Source organism: Xenopus laevis, chromosome 1S (genome assembly GCF_017654675.1).
Source record: "Xenopus laevis strain J_2021 chromosome 1S, Xenopus_laevis_v10.1, whole genome shotgun sequence".
NCBI classification, from domain to species: Eukaryota; Metazoa; Chordata; class Amphibia; order Anura; family Pipidae; genus Xenopus; species Xenopus laevis.
The window spans coordinates 39,987,761-40,005,481 of record NC_054372.1 but is presented as its reverse complement, the minus strand read 5'-3'; the positions used below and the strand labels follow the sequence as shown (position 1 = coordinate 40,005,481).

At 36.7% G+C, this 17,721-nt stretch overlaps 1 protein-coding gene across 4 annotated transcripts in view; it reads right to left on the bottom strand.

Moving 5' to 3' along the window:
- Nucleotides 1-17,721, bottom strand: part of LOC108706636 (testican-3) — a 124,381-nt gene that overhangs the window by 20,458 nt on the left and 86,202 nt on the right. For all 4 annotated transcript variants that reach the window (XM_041579527.1, XM_018243223.2, XM_041579528.1 and 1 more), the window contains 2 exons: nt 12,589-12,715; nt 4,834-4,948 (listed from right to left, as the gene is read on the bottom strand). In XM_041579527.1, the coding sequence (XP_041435461.1) occupies nt 4,834-4,948; nt 12,589-12,715 (242 nt within the window). The remainder of the gene's footprint in view (nt 1-4,833; nt 4,949-12,588; nt 12,716-17,721) is intronic.

Below are 17,721 nucleotides of genomic sequence, written 5' to 3'. Positions count from 1 at the left end.
CTAATAAGACCAAGGGGCCAGCAATAGTGAAGTGGATTTGTAATACCAAACTAATATATCACTGCTTTCTATTGGTCCCTGTAGGCATCCATTTTATTGCGGCATAAAGCTGTCATGAGCTCATCAGCTACAGAAGAACCCTTAGTTTATTTAACCTGAATTTGAAATAACAGACTTACTGGTCTTAATATCTTTTGCACTGTTATTCCAATGTACTCATGGGAAAATATACATCAACCAATGCCTTCAGGTCTCTAAAAGTTTCACCAGCCCTTGAAAAGACAATGCTTTCAAAATCTTTTCACACCGTATGCCAACTATTAGGTCAGTCAAATGATGAATATTGGGGTCTAAAAGAGTTCTTCCTTGTTTGTCTCTGTGTTTTTTGTTCTACAACATATATACCTAAGTATAGTTTTTAATAACAGCGTGAGTTCATAGAAAACACCTCAGAATGCTTCCCACAATTGTATATATATAAGGGAAAAATAACTGGAGAAATTATTTTCTGTATTTATAGTAAGTTATGCAATTATAGGTTAAAACATTCACATGTCGGTGAAGTTCTTGGCTCAAATACAAGTAGCTGTAATTGACACAAATGAGAGGAGACTACAAAACACAAGTTTTATCAGCCCCTGAATCAGCACAGTACAATAATATTGATAACCTATTGGTAACATGATCCATAGCAGTACTGTCAAAACTTTAAAAGGAAAATTTAAAAAAGGATACGTCTAGAAATACTGTATTTTAACACTGAATCCACTGTACAAGTCCAGGTTTGTCCACAGCACATACTTATTGTGAAAAAAAAATTCACGACGACACACAGATAATTTTATTTATTTCAGAGACGCAGAACTGCCATGGGGACATAATTTGTCTCCTCCTATGCCAATCTGTATATGGGTTGGTGAGAACAGTCCCACGTCTTTGGATGTGACAACCCCTTTCGTGAGCACATTATGGTATGGTCGCTATATTGACAACCTTTTATTTGTATGGGAGGGCACACAGGAATCAAAAGGCGAATTTCATACGTATTTGAATAACAATGAGCACAACCTTGAATAATGGAACACCACAATAATTTAGGCCTCAAATTAAAGGGGAATAGCCACACAGGGAAGATACAAATGACATCAGTTCCACTCCAGTTATGAGGCAAGGTGAGAACCTTGCTTCAGGCGGCATGGAGTGGGCAGTTACCAGGGGCAGCAGAAAGCCGCCTCTGGTAACTTTTTTAAAATGGAAATTCAGCTCTGTTAGTGCATCAAGTGCAATAGTGCTCACTGCACTAGCGATGCGACCTATGGTGTTCATGCAAATGGCCTGTTGATGTCACTGTGCTCATACTTATACTGTGCATACTTCCTGGTAGCTTAAAAGTGAAAGTTACTGTTGTGTAATGGCTGCATGACTCTGCTAATAAAGCACTGTTATACTCTACTCATCCTCAGCAACCAAAAACATAATAAATGGCGACAAGGATGGCTCTTCTACCTCTGCAGCAGCCTGCACCTTTTCTTCCAAACCCTAGTGAGCCTACCATACCTTTTACTGCTTGGATCCGTATGTTTGAAAATTACATTATTGCTTCTGACCAAGAGGAGATTTCAGCTGCTAGAAAGCGTGCTTTACTTATTCACTACCTGGGAGAAGAGGGACAGCGTATATTCTATACATTACTATTACCTGATGATACTGCTCTTACTCTTTCGTGCCAAGAGTAACTGTGGTTGCTGAAAGATATAAATTCCGCCAACATGGACAACGTAATGGCGAATCCACAGAACAATTTGTAGCAGCTTTGAGAGAGCTGGTTGTTACCTGTGAGTTTGGGAATCTAACAGATGAAATGCTAAGAGACCAAATAGTGGAAAAAACAAACTCACCTGGCATTAGAGAGAGACTGCTCCTAGAGCAGGATTTAACCCTTGCAAAGGCTATTACAGTTGCTAGCCAAATTGAAACAGCAGTGGCAGAGGCTAAAACTCTCAGTCCGGGAACTCCTGGGAATGTACAGATTGTGAATTCAACACTGTGGCCAAATAATGCACAGTCACAGGCAAAATACAGTGCTAAGGAAAGGGATTCACCTACACTGCAAAACTGTGCAGCAAATACAAATAAAAAATACTGCATTCGCTGTGGTTCAACACAACACACTGCAAATTATGTTACGTGTCCTGCAAAAGCTGTACAGTGCTGCAAATGCAAAAAAATAGGACATTTTGCTAAGATCTGTCGTAGTTCTGCTAAAGATGTTCATGAAGTCACTACTACAAATGTCACAGTATTAAGTGTGGATAAAGCTGACACATTTATTCCAGTTTATATGCACTGTCAATAACAATACTGCCTCTGCTGACAACAGACACTCCATTAATCTAATGCTTGATACAGGTTCAGCTGTTTCTATAGTACCGAAGGATATTTTCTTTGAATACTTTGCAAAAGATCTGCTTGTTGCACCTGCCCTGAAACTGGTCAGTTACTCAAATGATCCAATCCCTGTGCTTGGTTGCTTGCCAGTGACTGTACAATTTGAATCAAATACTGCAAAATTTGACTTTTACATTGTGAAGAAGGGTACTGATATACTTGGAAGGGATCTATTTGCTGCATTAAACCTACAATTACTAATTGTAAATTAGATGATTAGTTGTAAACGAATTGTCAATTAGTTGATGGTCTCATTACTACAGCAAGTGTCTACAATTTCACCACAAAGCAGCACTACACTGGGCTGTGCAAAGGACTTTGCACACAAAGTTAAGTTGAGACCAGATGTAAAACCAGTACCATTTCCTGATTCAGCATGGGAAAAACTTGCTATTGATATTGTCTCATATGAGTTTGAATCATTTCTGAGAGAGAGGAATATTGTGCATAGGAAATCTTCAGTGTATTACCCACAGGCAAATGGAGAAATTGAGTGATTCAACAGAAGTCTGAAAGAAGCACTGCAGACAGCAAATCTTACTGGGAAATCTTGGAAAGTATTGACAACAGAGTTCCTACATAACTACAGAGCAACGCGCCATGTTACAACCCAATCATCTCCAGCTGAATTTTTACATGGCAAACAGATACAGAGCAATGCGCCCTGCAGCAACCCAATCATCTCCAGCTGAATTATTACATGACAGACAGATGTGCACTAAGTTACATGTTGCATATATCAAACTTCCACATAATACTGTGCCTACAAAATCATCTACTGCTGACATTGTGAAACGTCAACAAGCCAAATGCAAGGCTTATACTGACAGAAAACCTGGTGCCAGAAAAGTACACTTTCAGCCTGGATCTTTAGTCAGAATTAAGAAACCAGGAATACTGAAACACGGAAAATCTAAATTTACTACACCACTTGAAGTGAGAAGACAACGAGGACCATACACATATGAACTGTCTGATGGACGCATATGGAATGCAAGTCATCTTGCTCCTGTTAGGTATGACTTTGGAGAAGCTCTATTTGATGAAGGACATTTTCTTACTCCTGATGTCAACTGCAATAGGCCTGAGGAAAGTGAACCTATAAGGCGTACTGAAAGAATCAGAAAACTACCTGTATGGACCAAGGACTATGTGGTGTGAATAATGTATATTTTTGCTTTAAAATGCATACTGTTTAATGTTGTTATAGTTGTCCAAATGATGTTGTTATAGTTGTCCAAATGATTTCCTACTATAGGGGGAATATGTGGTATTCACGCAAATGGCCTGTAGAAGTCAATGTGCTCATACTTATACTGTACATACTTCCTGGTAGCTTGAAAGTGAAAGTTACTGTTGTGTAATGGCTGCTAGAGTCTCTGCTAATAAAGCACTGTTATACTCTACTCATACTCGGCTACCCCAAACATAACACAGCCCCTTCTCAACCCGTTCTGATGCTATAAGTTTGAAGCGAGGAGCGAGGGGGGTGCCATCGGGGCTGCTGCCTCGGGCGGCACCAGCCCCTGAAGGGCCTGTGGGACATAAAGAACAGTCTAAAGAACTGGGATGTAGACTACAGAATAGGGGCTATTCAAAGGATTTGGTTAGGACATCATATGAGAGAGCTAGTAGATATTCCATACTGAATAGAAATAAGGGTCTAATTGATTATGAAAAACCAGGAGATGCTGTGAAAGACAAAGTCTATTTCATAACTGAATTTAGTGAGGAATACAATCAAGTTTGTGGGATAATAAAGAAATATCTTCCGGTCTTGAGTAATGACCATAAGTTGTACACCTTTAATAAGATCATGAATGTCCCTGTGGTTTTGTTTTTAACTTTAGACTCTTGCGATTTTTCATATGTGCCAGAAAACCCAGCACAGGCTTTCTTTAACAATTATAGTGGAACTGACAAAAGGACATCCATAGAAACCATAAAAAATAAGATTGTTGTAACAGCATATACATACTTTTCTTTTACCGTATGGACAAACTGTAAGGAAATTTAAAACCAAGAAATTTGGAAAGTTATTATTATGTCTGAAACTTTGCAATTACTATTTTAGGGCCATGGTGGTCTCTCCCCCTCTTCATGAGACGTTATTTGGGGTGTGTTTGTTTTTACCTGGATCAACATGAGTAGGGCTTGCAGAGGTTATGCTTGATCATGCATGTAAATTAAGATTACATGTATCCATACCAGTAAAATCTTGCAATTTCTCATATTTTTGTTCAAAATTCTAAGATAAAGACTGATGGCACTTTAAAGGTACTAACTATCAGGTAAAAAAGCAAGCTATATATAAACATTACAACAAATTTACAACAAATACCCTTATTGCTAATTTAAATAATTTCTAATAAAATGGTTTCTTACCCCTTTTATTCATTTTGCTCGATGTTTTCAATCTTTTGGATGAACAGGGACAATGTCCTTCACACTTCACGGAAATCTGCTTACCCGAGAGACATGCTTGATATTCTAGTTTACACTGAAATAAAAATGGAAACCTATAAATCTTTTGGAAAACATAACATGCAATACATCCCTGTATAACGTGAATTGTGTAAGGAAACATGAACCAGAACTTGATACCCTTGGCTGTTGCTAGCGTTAGTTATATAACTGCACTGGCCTGGGGTACTTCTCAGAAAGCACCACTGAGCAATCTTCGTGTTACAAATTGGTGCACATGCACAGTACAGTGAAAAATGTTACTTAAAGCATCATACCAGCCTTTTCTGCATTCATTCTACTGCATATACGCTGGCCCAGGGCCATTGGAGAAAGAAGGGAATTAGATGAACACTCAATGGTGCTCGCTCATAAGGGACAGTGGAGCTTTCTGCTAACAGGCCCGGAGTATTAGTTAAGGGATTACAATCATGGAGGGGTGCCTAACATTTGGCACTCCACCAGTGATTTTACTTTCTTTCTCTTTTAAGGTATACATCAGGGGTCCCCAACCTTTTCAACCCATGAGCAACATTCAGATGTAAAAAGAGTTGGGGAGCAACATAAGCATCAAAAATGTTCCTGGGTGGTTCCAAATAAGGGTTGTGATTGACTATTGGTGGCCCCTATGTGGACTGGTAGCCTACAGGAGGCTCTGTTTGGCAGTACATCTGGTTTTTATACAATTAAAACTTGCCTCCAAGCCTGGAATTCAAAAATAAGCACCTGCTTTGAGGCCACTGGGAGCAACATCCAAGGGGTTGGGGAGCAACATGTTGCTCACGAGCTACTGGTTGGGGATCACTGGTATACATGAATCAAGATGCTGTTCATCACTTATCTTATTTTTATGTAGATGCATGAATTCTACAGTATATGTTTTAGGACTACAAGAAACGGTTAACTGTTTACGTAAAATAATTAATTCAGCTCACTAGATGTCACTTGTTTGTGACATCTTGTCGTTTGAAACCAGTTCGTATTTTTACAGTTTTTTATGGACGGAAAATATTTTTCTATTAGAGCACAAGGTAAAGCAACCTTGCAAAGAATTTCATATTTTTTTAAAAAGCATTTGACATTTATAGTTTTGATGTTTATAGTGTTTCTGCTTTGAATACATTTAAAATACCAAATGTGATGTAGCATTGCATCCTGGGAAATACCCAAAAAGCATGTCAAAAATCAGCAAATCAAATTTTCTGCTGTTCTCAATGGCACATTGATTAAATGAACTGTAAGTAATAAATAGTAAAATGGATGAGTGATAGAGGGAGGAGCATATTATATAGCTTTTCAATGGGGATAATATGTAAAAAAAAAATAGAGGAAACACCTCCAAAATCTTTTTAAGGGTAACAAATAATGGAGGCTTAAAAAGAAGCCAACAAATTTGGTCCCATTTTTAGAATAAAATGTGAAGCATGCAAGTTCCTACCCCAAACAATGACAAGGTAACTAGTAGTCATAATAAAAACCAAGGAGAAGGAAAGTGAATAAAGGTTTAAAAAATATTTTATTAATGCTGAGTATTGTAAGCACATTTTTACAATTAAAAAGGAAATACACTCTAGTTATTAGTAGACTTTACCTTTACTTTTTTTGCATTGTCATTTTTGTTATTTTTAAGAAACATTGGGTAAATTCTCATGAAAAATGAATGTTTGTTTTACCCAGATATAACTTATCAACTAAGTGCCTCTTGGGCATGCATTTAAAAGGTGAAGGTCTAGTGCTATATATTACCCATACCCCCTCTAACTGACTTCGATGGGAACCATCTAACATTGCCCTTATGCAGATATTTAGGCCAACAACTTCTAGTACTGGAGCTGAAAAAATATACCTGAAGGAGGCAAAGCTATCAGGAAGTGCCATCAACCTAAACTCTTCTGCTTCTATTACCTACAATGATTAATAAAAACTTTAGGGCTTCTACAGAATTTCAGTAATTATAGCAAATGTCAAGTAATAAGAGCTAAGTGACCTAAAATACTTTATAAACAGCAGGATATTTGAAGAATGTGCTATTTTCTCAAGTGTTCTTGAATTTTAACAGTTTGCTTTCCAGTTGTAAGATCGAGCTTACAGAATTATTTTTTAATCATAGATTTGAATTTACAACAACATATTTTGAATATTGAAGCCAGAACATCCATGGCAGCTTCATATACGTGCCAGTGAGGTAGCTAAAGAATATGCCACTATTTCCAAGGTGTGAACATTTTCTTCCCCTTACAGCCCCAGTGGGAGTGATGCCCTATTTCTATAGCTATTGATAAGCACTAGTGACGGGCGAATTTGTCCCATTTTGCTTTGCCGAAAAATTCTTGAAACAGCGAAGAATTCGCAAAGCACCAACGTCTCTTTTTTTAAGGGGCCGGTGAAAATGTCCCAGGTGAAAAAAAAAATGGTCACCAGTATTAAATTTATTTTGGACGGCAGTTTCGCGAATTTATTCGCCTGCAGTGAATTTGCCACAAATTCGAGCCTGCCGAAGAAATTTGCCCATCACTAATAAGCACACATATGATTGGAATAATACTTTAAAATCAGTCAACCCCTGTAGACAACGTCAACTGAGATGATATTCTTCAAGATAGTTGCTCCACTGTATAGGCGGTACCATGCTTTTTAAGTTCTCTTGTCATTCTAACAAGGGAAGGACTTTTATCTTAAATGAAATGGAGTAACATGGTATAGGAGGTTGAAAAAAACCATTTGTATCAATTTTAAACCTGCCTAACTGTTGATTTAGAGCAGGGATCCCCAACCTTTTGAACCCATGAGCAACATTCAGAAGTAAAAGGAGTTGGAGAGCAACACAAGCATGAACATTTTTCTTGGGTTGTCAAATAAGAGTTGTGATTGGCCATTTGGTAGCCCCTATGAGGATTGTAAACCTACATTGAGGCTCTGTTTTGCAGTAAACCTGGTTTTTATACAACTAAAACTTCCCTCGAAGCCTGAAATTTAAAAATAAGCTCCTGCTTTGAGGCCACTGGGAGCAACATCCAAGGAGTTGGAGAGCATCATGTTGCTCACGAGCTACTGGTTGGGGATCACTGATTTAGAGGATGGTAAAAAGAAACTCTCAAAAAAAGTCTGAAGGCTCTCCAAATCTTCTTTCCTGACTCCCAAAAGGGCAACTTGACCAGTTGCTGGTTTGACTTTGCACTGAGAGTTAATTTCTATACATTTTTTGTATCACTTTCTAAAAAGCCATTCATCCTTCTCTTAAAACTATCTAATGTACAGTATATACCAATTCAATATTTTCAGGGAGAGAATCCTATAACTTTGCAGCTCTTATGGCAAAAAAACCCTTGTCAAAATCTGGTTGCTAGCAACCCTAGCAATTATGCATTGATTTGAATAAGAGACTGAAATATGAATAAGAGACATTTTTTAAGATGGCGCCTGTAACCCCCATTGAAAGGTGGAAAGAGTAAGAAGGAGATGGCAAATAATTCTTAAACTATAAAAAAAAGAAAAAATGAAGGCCAATGAAGTTAGTTAGAGTTAGCCATTCTATAACATACTATAATGTAACTTAAAGGACATGTAAAGGGAAAAAATAAAATCCAATTTTTACTTTCTTTAATGAAAAAGAAACCTATCTCCAATATACAGTACTTTAATTAAAAAATGTGTACCGTTTTTACAAGAAAACTGACTGTATGCAGTGAAATTCTCCCTTCATTTACTGCTGTGGATTGGTATTGTCAGACGGTCTCTAACTGCTCTGTAGGGAAACAATCATACTTATGAACAGTAGGGGGAGCCCCCACCTTACTTCCTCAAAGCAAACTCAAGCAGCTTTGTTTGTTTCCCTGTAGAGCAGTCTGCAACTGTGTAGAGATACAGCCTTATTCTATTTTAGACTTTACTTTCCCTTTAAAAGTGAACCACCACTTTAACAAACATTTCAATAGCTTGCCTACAACAAATGTCAGACTTGTAGGCCTAGAACTGTCAGGTTGAGACTGTAATCCATTTTTAATTAGTGTATTACACCAACTTTCCACCAGTCAATTGGTATATTAGGCCCCAGGATCTTGTTAATATTGATTTTGCTATAATATTTAAGTATCATATTTTGCATCAGCCCCATACAACTTATTTGAGCTGAGCCACGTGCATCTGTACTGAGTTGGTCCTATAACATGGACGGAGCACAAGTAGAATCTTTTAGTAGCAAAAGTCAAATAGCACAAAAATATTGTCTCTGGTAGAAAGGAATTTTTCTTATGTGTAGTCACTCATATGACCTTGCTCTATAGAATCACAATTGTAACAGTGAGCACTTCCATCTGGATTGACTAAAAAAGATTGCGGTTTTTGAAACCATGACTAAACTCACAAACTCAAACTATGAATGTCGTAAGATTTATTAAAAAACCCAAATAAAAAAAACAAATGGAAAATTATGCTGAACAATGCACTAAAAAATTCAAATACCTTGAAAATCTCTAAAAATAGTTCTTCAGACAATTCCTAGCAATAAAATATGAAAACCTCTAAAAGTCCCATTGACTTCTATAGCACATTGTCAACTGTTAACAGGTGAAGTTTGGTGTTAGAGGTTTTTGTGGTTTTTACACTTAATAAATATCAAATATTTAGAGCATTTTTTAAAAAAAATTAGAAAACCACACATTTTTAAAAACCCCCAAAGAGTATAAGATTTTTATGTCTTTCAAACTGATGCAGAACATTTGCCATGGACTTCCATTTATCAAAGAGTTTGCAATCCCCATATTCAGCCATTTATGCTCTATATTATCTATATCAAGTCACACATTTTAAAATAAATCACAGATGTTTTATGTTTCTAAAATCTGTACCATATAATACATTTCATAATAAAGCAAAGTTGACTCCTGTTTATCTGTCTGTGCTCCATCAGAACCAAATTAAAAGTAAAGTATAGGTACAGGATTTAGGATGCTTGCGATTTCTAGTTTTACTGAAAAAGTATTGTTTTGCCCACACGGATTGATGCAGCTTAGTTACTATCAAGTACAAGCCACATACTGTTTCATTAAAACATTAAAAAAAGTAAATCAGTACAAAATTTGTGTTTACTTTAATGGATTCCCACATTTCAGAGCTTTATGGAAGTTACAAATTTAGCAATGATTAACATTAGGGAGCTTAAACAACGAGTTTCTTTTGAAGCACAGGCTAAAGATAGAAAACTATAACTTCATTTATCAACAATGGGGCAATATGCAAAATGACCTGCTTGTACCTTAAGGGAACAGGTACTTACTCTCCTAGAATTTACTCCTGTAAATTGGATTAAAAAGTGTCATGTGAAAAAACACCTGTTGACCAATGCGTTCTGGCTAATTTTTTGCAGTTTTCGTGAATTTTTGGCAAAGAGAAAATATTACTACTGTTTCGATGGTTGGCACCCTTAAGTTACCCAGTTTTTAAATTATGTACAGTATATAAACTATACCTCGTGTCCTACAGTGGAAACATATTCACCTTTCTTAAGGTGGCCATACACGGGCCGATAAAAGCTGCCGACAGACTGTGTCGGCAGCTTATTGGCCCGTGTATGGGGGCCCCCGACGGGCTTCCCCGATCGAGATCTGGCCGAAAGTCGGCCAGATCTCGATCGGATGGGTTTAAAAATCCCGTCGGATCGCGGCCGCATCTGTTCGTTGATGCGGTCCCGCGATCCGACTGCCCGTTTGCCGAATGCTAGGATCCGATCGTTGGGCCCTAGGGCCCATGATCGGATCTGCCCGATATTGCCCATCTCAAGGTGGGCATATCGGAGGGAGATCCGCTCGTTTGGCGACATCGCCAAACGAGCGGATCTATCCATGTATGGCCACCTTTAGACTGAATAAAAAAATTATCATTTTCAGTTTTCTCCCCTTAATAAAATTGGCATTTGCTATGAACACACAAAACCAATTTTATTTGATATATATTATTTTATATTTTAACAGAACATTTAAACAGAACATATCCCATTCCCCTATTCACATTCTAGAAGTGTTTCCTTTGTTTAAGGATTTGTGTTTAAAATACTGAAAAGGGAACAGATGGAATGGATGGTGATATTGAAAAACTGCCATATGGAAACTGGCAGAATCACAACACGTAAGTTGGAAGATACAAAATAATACATATTAATATGACTAAGCACATTCCAAGGGTTGGCAGACTCTTGACTGAGTTTTTAGATGTCATGTATGTTTTCACCCTGACATTGCTGATTTTGCCTGCACTTTGTAGATTTTAGTAGAGGTTGATATCCTAAACTCTGTAACAATTGCATTACATTTTAATTCCGCATCGTTTTCATTAGCTTTAAAGAATAAAGAATATAGGGGTAATCTGTGGACAAATACTGTCCCAAAAAGTCACCAGAATATCACTGGCAAGGCAGATATTTAACCTCAGTACAAGACATACAACACTTGTGGGGAGATTTACCAACCATTACCAAATTTTTGTTTAGCTAAAACACATGTATTCGAAAAACTTCAAGCTATTCACATTTTTTCTATCAAGTTTTTTATATTCAGATTTTTAAATAAAATGAGCTAAATGTAGCATTCACATTTTTTACAAAGAAGGGAAAAAGCCTCTAACTTCACACAAACTCAGATTTTGCTAAATAAGCCCCTTGGTTTTTCAAGATGCGTGTCACATGTAAGGGTCATGTTTCACTCTATTACTGTAAGCTACAGATAGGTGTAGGATAAATACAGTTCAATTATTATTGAATCCCATTTGTCCTTCACTGGTCCAATGGAAGACATCCAAGGGCAGATTTATCAAGAGTCGAAGTGAATTCGAAGGATTTTTCGAAGTAAAAAAATTTGAAATTCGACCATCGAATAGGATACTACGACTTCCGATTTACTTCGAATTCGATTTGAAGTAAAATAGTTTGAATATTCGATAATTGAAGTACAGTCTCTTTAAAAAAAACTTAGACTTCAATAGTTCGCCAAATTAAACCTGCTGAAGTGCTATGTTAGCCTATGGGGACCTTCTAATGCATTTTTCTAAGTCTTTACATATCGAAGTAAAATCGTTCGATCGTATGATTAAATCGTTCGAATCGTTTGATTTTACTTCGATCGTTCGATGGCCAAATTTGGTGAAAAATCCTTCGACTTCGATATTCGAAGTCGAAGTATTTTAATTCGATGGTCGAATTTCGAAGTATTTTTTACTTCAAAATTCGACCCTTGATAAATCTGCCCCCTATTGTTAAAATGGAATGTACTCACCTTAATTTCCATATTATCTTTACTAGAATGCACTTACTACCAAACTGGATATGTTTAATGGCCTTTACTTTTTACTAAAATGTAAGAAACATTCTTGATCTTTTTCCACTTTTTTCCGAGCTATAAAATATCCTTCATTAAGAAGAAATGTTTCCAATGGGAAAAAAGGATTTATTTCTTCTCCCAAGCAAGAGTGTCCCCATATACATCCATTATAAAAAAATGACTTCCCACACTAAAACATTTTCAGCAAATTTTCAAATTAAGATTTTATAAGAATGTTGGATGACTTGCTACAGTTTGGCCTTAAACGAGTATACCTGCCTCTTCATGTACTAACCTCCTGCTGCAAGATCATTTAACTGTGTTTTAGTAGAAAAATAAAAAGTAAGTCTGGCAATATATTACTTACCTGTGATGAATATGTATGTCCATCAGATCCACACACTGGATTTGTGTTTATTATAGGGCATTGCTTACAGCTGGATGAAAGTGGTACACCTCTCCAGTATTTATAGCTTAGTCCAGCTTCCTTCATACTAGAAAAAAAAATTATAATAATCATTTTCAAAAAAATTTACAACAATAACACTGAAGGAACAATATTACCCCCAATCAAAGTAATAAAAATATAAAAATAGTACACAATGGGATTCTTCAGAACGATCTACTGTCACCTCTGTTTGAATGGCTGCCGCCATGGCTACACAGTAGCTTGCTTATATAAACTATAGTAGTGTTTCACACCAGTTTTACAAGTGCAGGGCAACAGTACATATATTGTTAAATTTTTATTTTTTTTAATGTTAACGTAGATGCCATCAAGAATACAAAAAAATTAACCAAAACGCTTTCTAGAAATTTAGAATTGTTGTTAGGACAAATTATGCAAAGTTCATGTTAAATGCTTTTATGCTTTTAGATTACAGGTATGGGATTCCTTATCTGAAATCCATTATTCAGAAAGGTCCCAATTATAGGAAGGACGTCTCATTTTAACTTTAAGCAAATAATGCAAATGTTTTTAAAATTCCTTTTTCTCTGTAATAATAAAACAGTACCATGTACTTGATCCTATCTAAGCTACATAAATTCATATTGGAAGCAAAACAAGGCATACAACATTTGATTTTTCAAGAGGCATGTCACATATAAGGGTCCTGTTTCACTGCACTACTGCAAGTTACAGATGGGTGTAGGATAAAGTGGGGTTAATATTTAAATGATTTTTATCAAACAAGGCATGGTGCCTCAAATTACATATCATACAAGATTCCTTACGGAAAGCTTTCTTTGGAGAATAGTTTCTTCCCCTGATGAAGTCTATTATAATGCAATACATTGGGCATTATTGCATTGGGGCAGATTCACTAAGCGCCGAATTTTTCACTAGCGTCCGCTTTGCTCACATAGCACACTTCACCAGGGGTAAATACGCCCAGACAACACTAATTCACTAAAATCCGAAGTTGCATCCAGGACGCCGAACTCTGGCGAAGTATCTCTAGCGTTACTGCGGCAAGTGAAGCAAAGTTGCGCTAGCGTTAGCTAATTTACATACAGCAGGAAGTTAAAGTTAAATGGACGTATATGTTGCAGCAAATACATTACACTACAAAAGCCCTGGAAACCTTAATAAAATAAAATAGAGTTGTTATATTGCCCTACACATGAGCCCAGTGTATAGTTTATGTGCCATATGTTAGGAAATGTAGGGGGGAAGCCGGGTACCCCAGAAAAAATGTATGCTCTTTTGCAGCCTATGACCCTGAAAAATGTCGTCAGAATTTTTTTGGGACTTAGAAAAATGTTCAACTAAGGAAGTCCTATTTACTCTATTGCACTTCGCCTGGTCTGAGGTGGTGAAGGCAAGTCTGGCGCAAGAGGTAACATTCAGTAAAATCAGCATCTTAGTGAATTTGCATAGTTACGTCCATTCGCCAGAGCACAACTTCGCCAGGCGTAAGGGAGCGAATTACTGCTAGAGTCTATCTCCTTCGCTAGCGAAGTTACACCTGCGCCTGTTAGTAAACCAGGGAAGTAACAAAATGATGTCACGCTAGTGAATTTTCGCTAATTTTAGTCACTTCGCCCTTCAGTAAATCTGCCCCATTGACTTTTGATGAGCAAGTCGTCAGTACTGTAATTTTATTTGAAAGTGGAAAATAATTTACATGACCTGATCTTTCATTTTTATAAATTAACTAGAAGAATTCAAATGGCTGCCATGAGCATAGAAAAAGTAAAAGTTTTAGTGTGGTGGGTGGTTGCGTCCTAATGAAATGCAAGTTGGGATACTATGGAATCAGTGCCTACTCTGCAACATGCTCCTGGAACATAAAGCCATCCTTTTGCCCTATACTAAAGAGAAAAAAGGAAGTTCAGTAAATATTATCTATGAGGCCCATTTAATTTGTGTACTTTTAGAAGTTTTTGAGGCCACAAATTAACTAATTTTCTCTAAAACCACAAATGCCACTAAAGTTATTAAAAACATGAATGAAAAAAACCCTGGACGTTCTGCCAAAACATCACAATTCCAAGAATCTGCTGCTCTAGTGCACAACTTCAAAGTATCAATTTACAGAAACTTATGCAAAATGCTTTCTTAGATATATATTTCTTAGATATATATTTCAAAAGAGAATAAAATATTCACTTTTTGTTAAATAATTCATTGAAAGGGGACGAGCAATGATGTACTTTGATGCTACCATTATACAACGGATGTAGATGCCTTAAAGAAATGCTCAATGATTTGCACTTGTAAATCATAAATTCATTTACAGCAAAAATACCATTAAAGTAGGGCCTTACAGCTTCAGGGTGATATTTGCCAAAGAAGTTATACATCTAACAATTCTTCTGGATAATGTTAATTTCATACTACAGGTATGGGATCCATTATCCGTAAGCCCATTATCCAGAAAGCTTTGAATTACAGGATGGACCTCTCCCATAGAGATTTATCTGACAATCCAAATTTTTGAAATAGTTTCCTTTTTCTCTGTAATAGGGGACGAGCAATGATGTACTTTGATGCTACCATTATACAACGGATTTAGATGCCTTAAAGAAATGCTCAATGATTTGCACTTGTAAATCATAAATTAATTTACAGCAAAAATACCATTAAAGTAGGGCCTTACAGCTTCAGGGTGATATTTGCCAAAGAAGTTATACTTCTAACAATTCTTCTGGATAATGTTAATTTCATACTACAGGTATGGGATCCCTTATCCGTAAACCCATTATCCAGAAAGCTCTGAATTACAGGATGGACCTCTCCCATAGAGATTTATCTGACAATCCAGAGATTTATCTGACAATCCAAATGTTAATTTCATACTACAGGTATGGCATCCATTATCCGTAAGCCCATTGTCCAGAAAGCTCTGAATTACAGGATGGACCTCTCCCATAGAGATTTATCTGACAATCCAAATTTTTAAAAATGGTTTCCTTTTTCTCTGTAATAATAAAACAGTACCTTGTACTTGATCCAAACTAAGATATAATTAATCCTTATTGGAGGTAAAACCATCCAATTGGGTTTATTATATGTAAATTATTTTCTAGTAGACTTAAGGTACAAAGACCCAAACTACAGAAAGATCCATTATCCAGAAAAAAACCCATGTCCAAAGCATACTGGATAATAGGTCCCATACCTGTATAAAGAAAGGTATTACCATACTGATACTGATACTGGGTATCTCTTGCACCACGCAACATGCTCCATATTAATATGCATTTTGTTGTAATAAATTCCATCTTTTTCCTGCCACTAGAGTAATTTTTGGGATATTTAAACTTGTTTTATTGTTCTACTGAGTTTAATGGATTGTGCTTAGACTTGGGTAGAGTAAATGAATTTGCAGGTGTTTATTTTTCCATGACATGAAACTTCAATAAACATCGGAAAAATGAAATGTTTTCAAAGTTTGATAATGCAGATTGCAAATACAACCACCTGTCTTTAATATTTCTTGTTTGTCATGTCTTTAAATGATTTCAATAGCTATACATAACAAATAAACTTGAAAAAACAAAACTTGTTTAAAGTATCCTATTATGTTCAAGTTTCTGTTTTGTATGGATCTTGTAGGGGCATGCGCAGTTGAAGCCATTTTTGGACGTAGATTCAATTAAGCATGCTCTTGCAAGATCTGTGATGGATAACTGAAGAGGATCTTAAGACAGGGAAAGATGGCACTTGTGAACCCCGCTGTGCAACTCTGCAGTTTTATGCTAGGTACACAAACAGGGAAACTTTTGAACTGAATAGATGCTGCAAGGAGGGAGCATGGAGATAGGGCAATGGGGGAGGGGACTGAGTTGTTCACATGCAGAGGCACATTTATCAAAGGTTGAATTTCGAATTCTTGAGAGTTTTTAAAAACCAGGAACTCGAAATTTGACCTAAACTGGGATCAACCCGAAAACTCGAATCGAATTTGAATAGAGTTTTAAAAACTCGCTTTGAGTTTTTTCTCCGAAAAATTCAAATGTCAGGAAGGCTACAAACAACTCAAAATTGATCCCAGGACATCTCCCATTGACTAAAACAGCAATTTGGGAGGTTTTAGGTGGCGGGTAGTCAAATTCGAGTTCTTAAAGGGCCAGTGTATGATAAATCTCGAAAATCTAATTTGAATTTTTAAAAAAAAAACAGTTCCCTAGTCAAATTTGACAGTTTTGGCCATAAAAAATTTAAATTTTCACTTTGAGCCTTGATAAATCTTCCCCGCAATTTGAGTTAAAGTAAGACTAACACTTACTAGGCTTGATAAACGGTCATAAAGGCCAGAAGCATTGCCTTGAGACACTTTAAAGGGATCCTGTCATCGGAAAACATGTTTTTTTCAAAACACATCAGTTAATAGTGCTACTCCAGCTGAATTCTGCACTGAAATCCATTTCTCAAAAGAGCAAACAGATTTTTTTATATTCAATTTTGAAATCTGACATGGGGCTAGATATTTTGTCAATTTCCCAGCTGCCCCTGGTCATGTGACTTGTGCCTGCACTTTAGGAGAGAAATGCTTTCTGGCAGGCTGCTGTTTTTCCTTCTCAATGTAACTGAATGTGTCTCAGTGAGACATGGGTTTTTACTATTGAGTGCTGTTCTTAGATCTACCAGGCAGCTGTTATCATGTGTTAGAGAGCTGCTATCTGGTTACCTTCCCAGTGTTCTTTTGTTTGGCTGCTGGGGGGGAAAAGGGAGGGGGTGATATCACTCCAACTTGCAGTACAGCAGTAAAGAGTGATTGAAGTTTATCAGAGTACAAGTCACATGACGTGGGGCAGCTGGGAAATTGACAATATGTCTAGCCCCATGTCAGATTTAAAATTGAATATAAAAAAATCTGTTTGCTCTTTTGAGAAATGGATTTCAGTGCAGAATTCTGCTGGATCAGCACTATTAACTGATTCATTTTGAAAAAAAAAATGTTTTCCCATGACAGTATGCCTTTAAGTAAAGACTCACTTTTTTCAAATCACCGGAGTGCTGCTGTTTTTGTTGAATTGTGTCTAATTACCC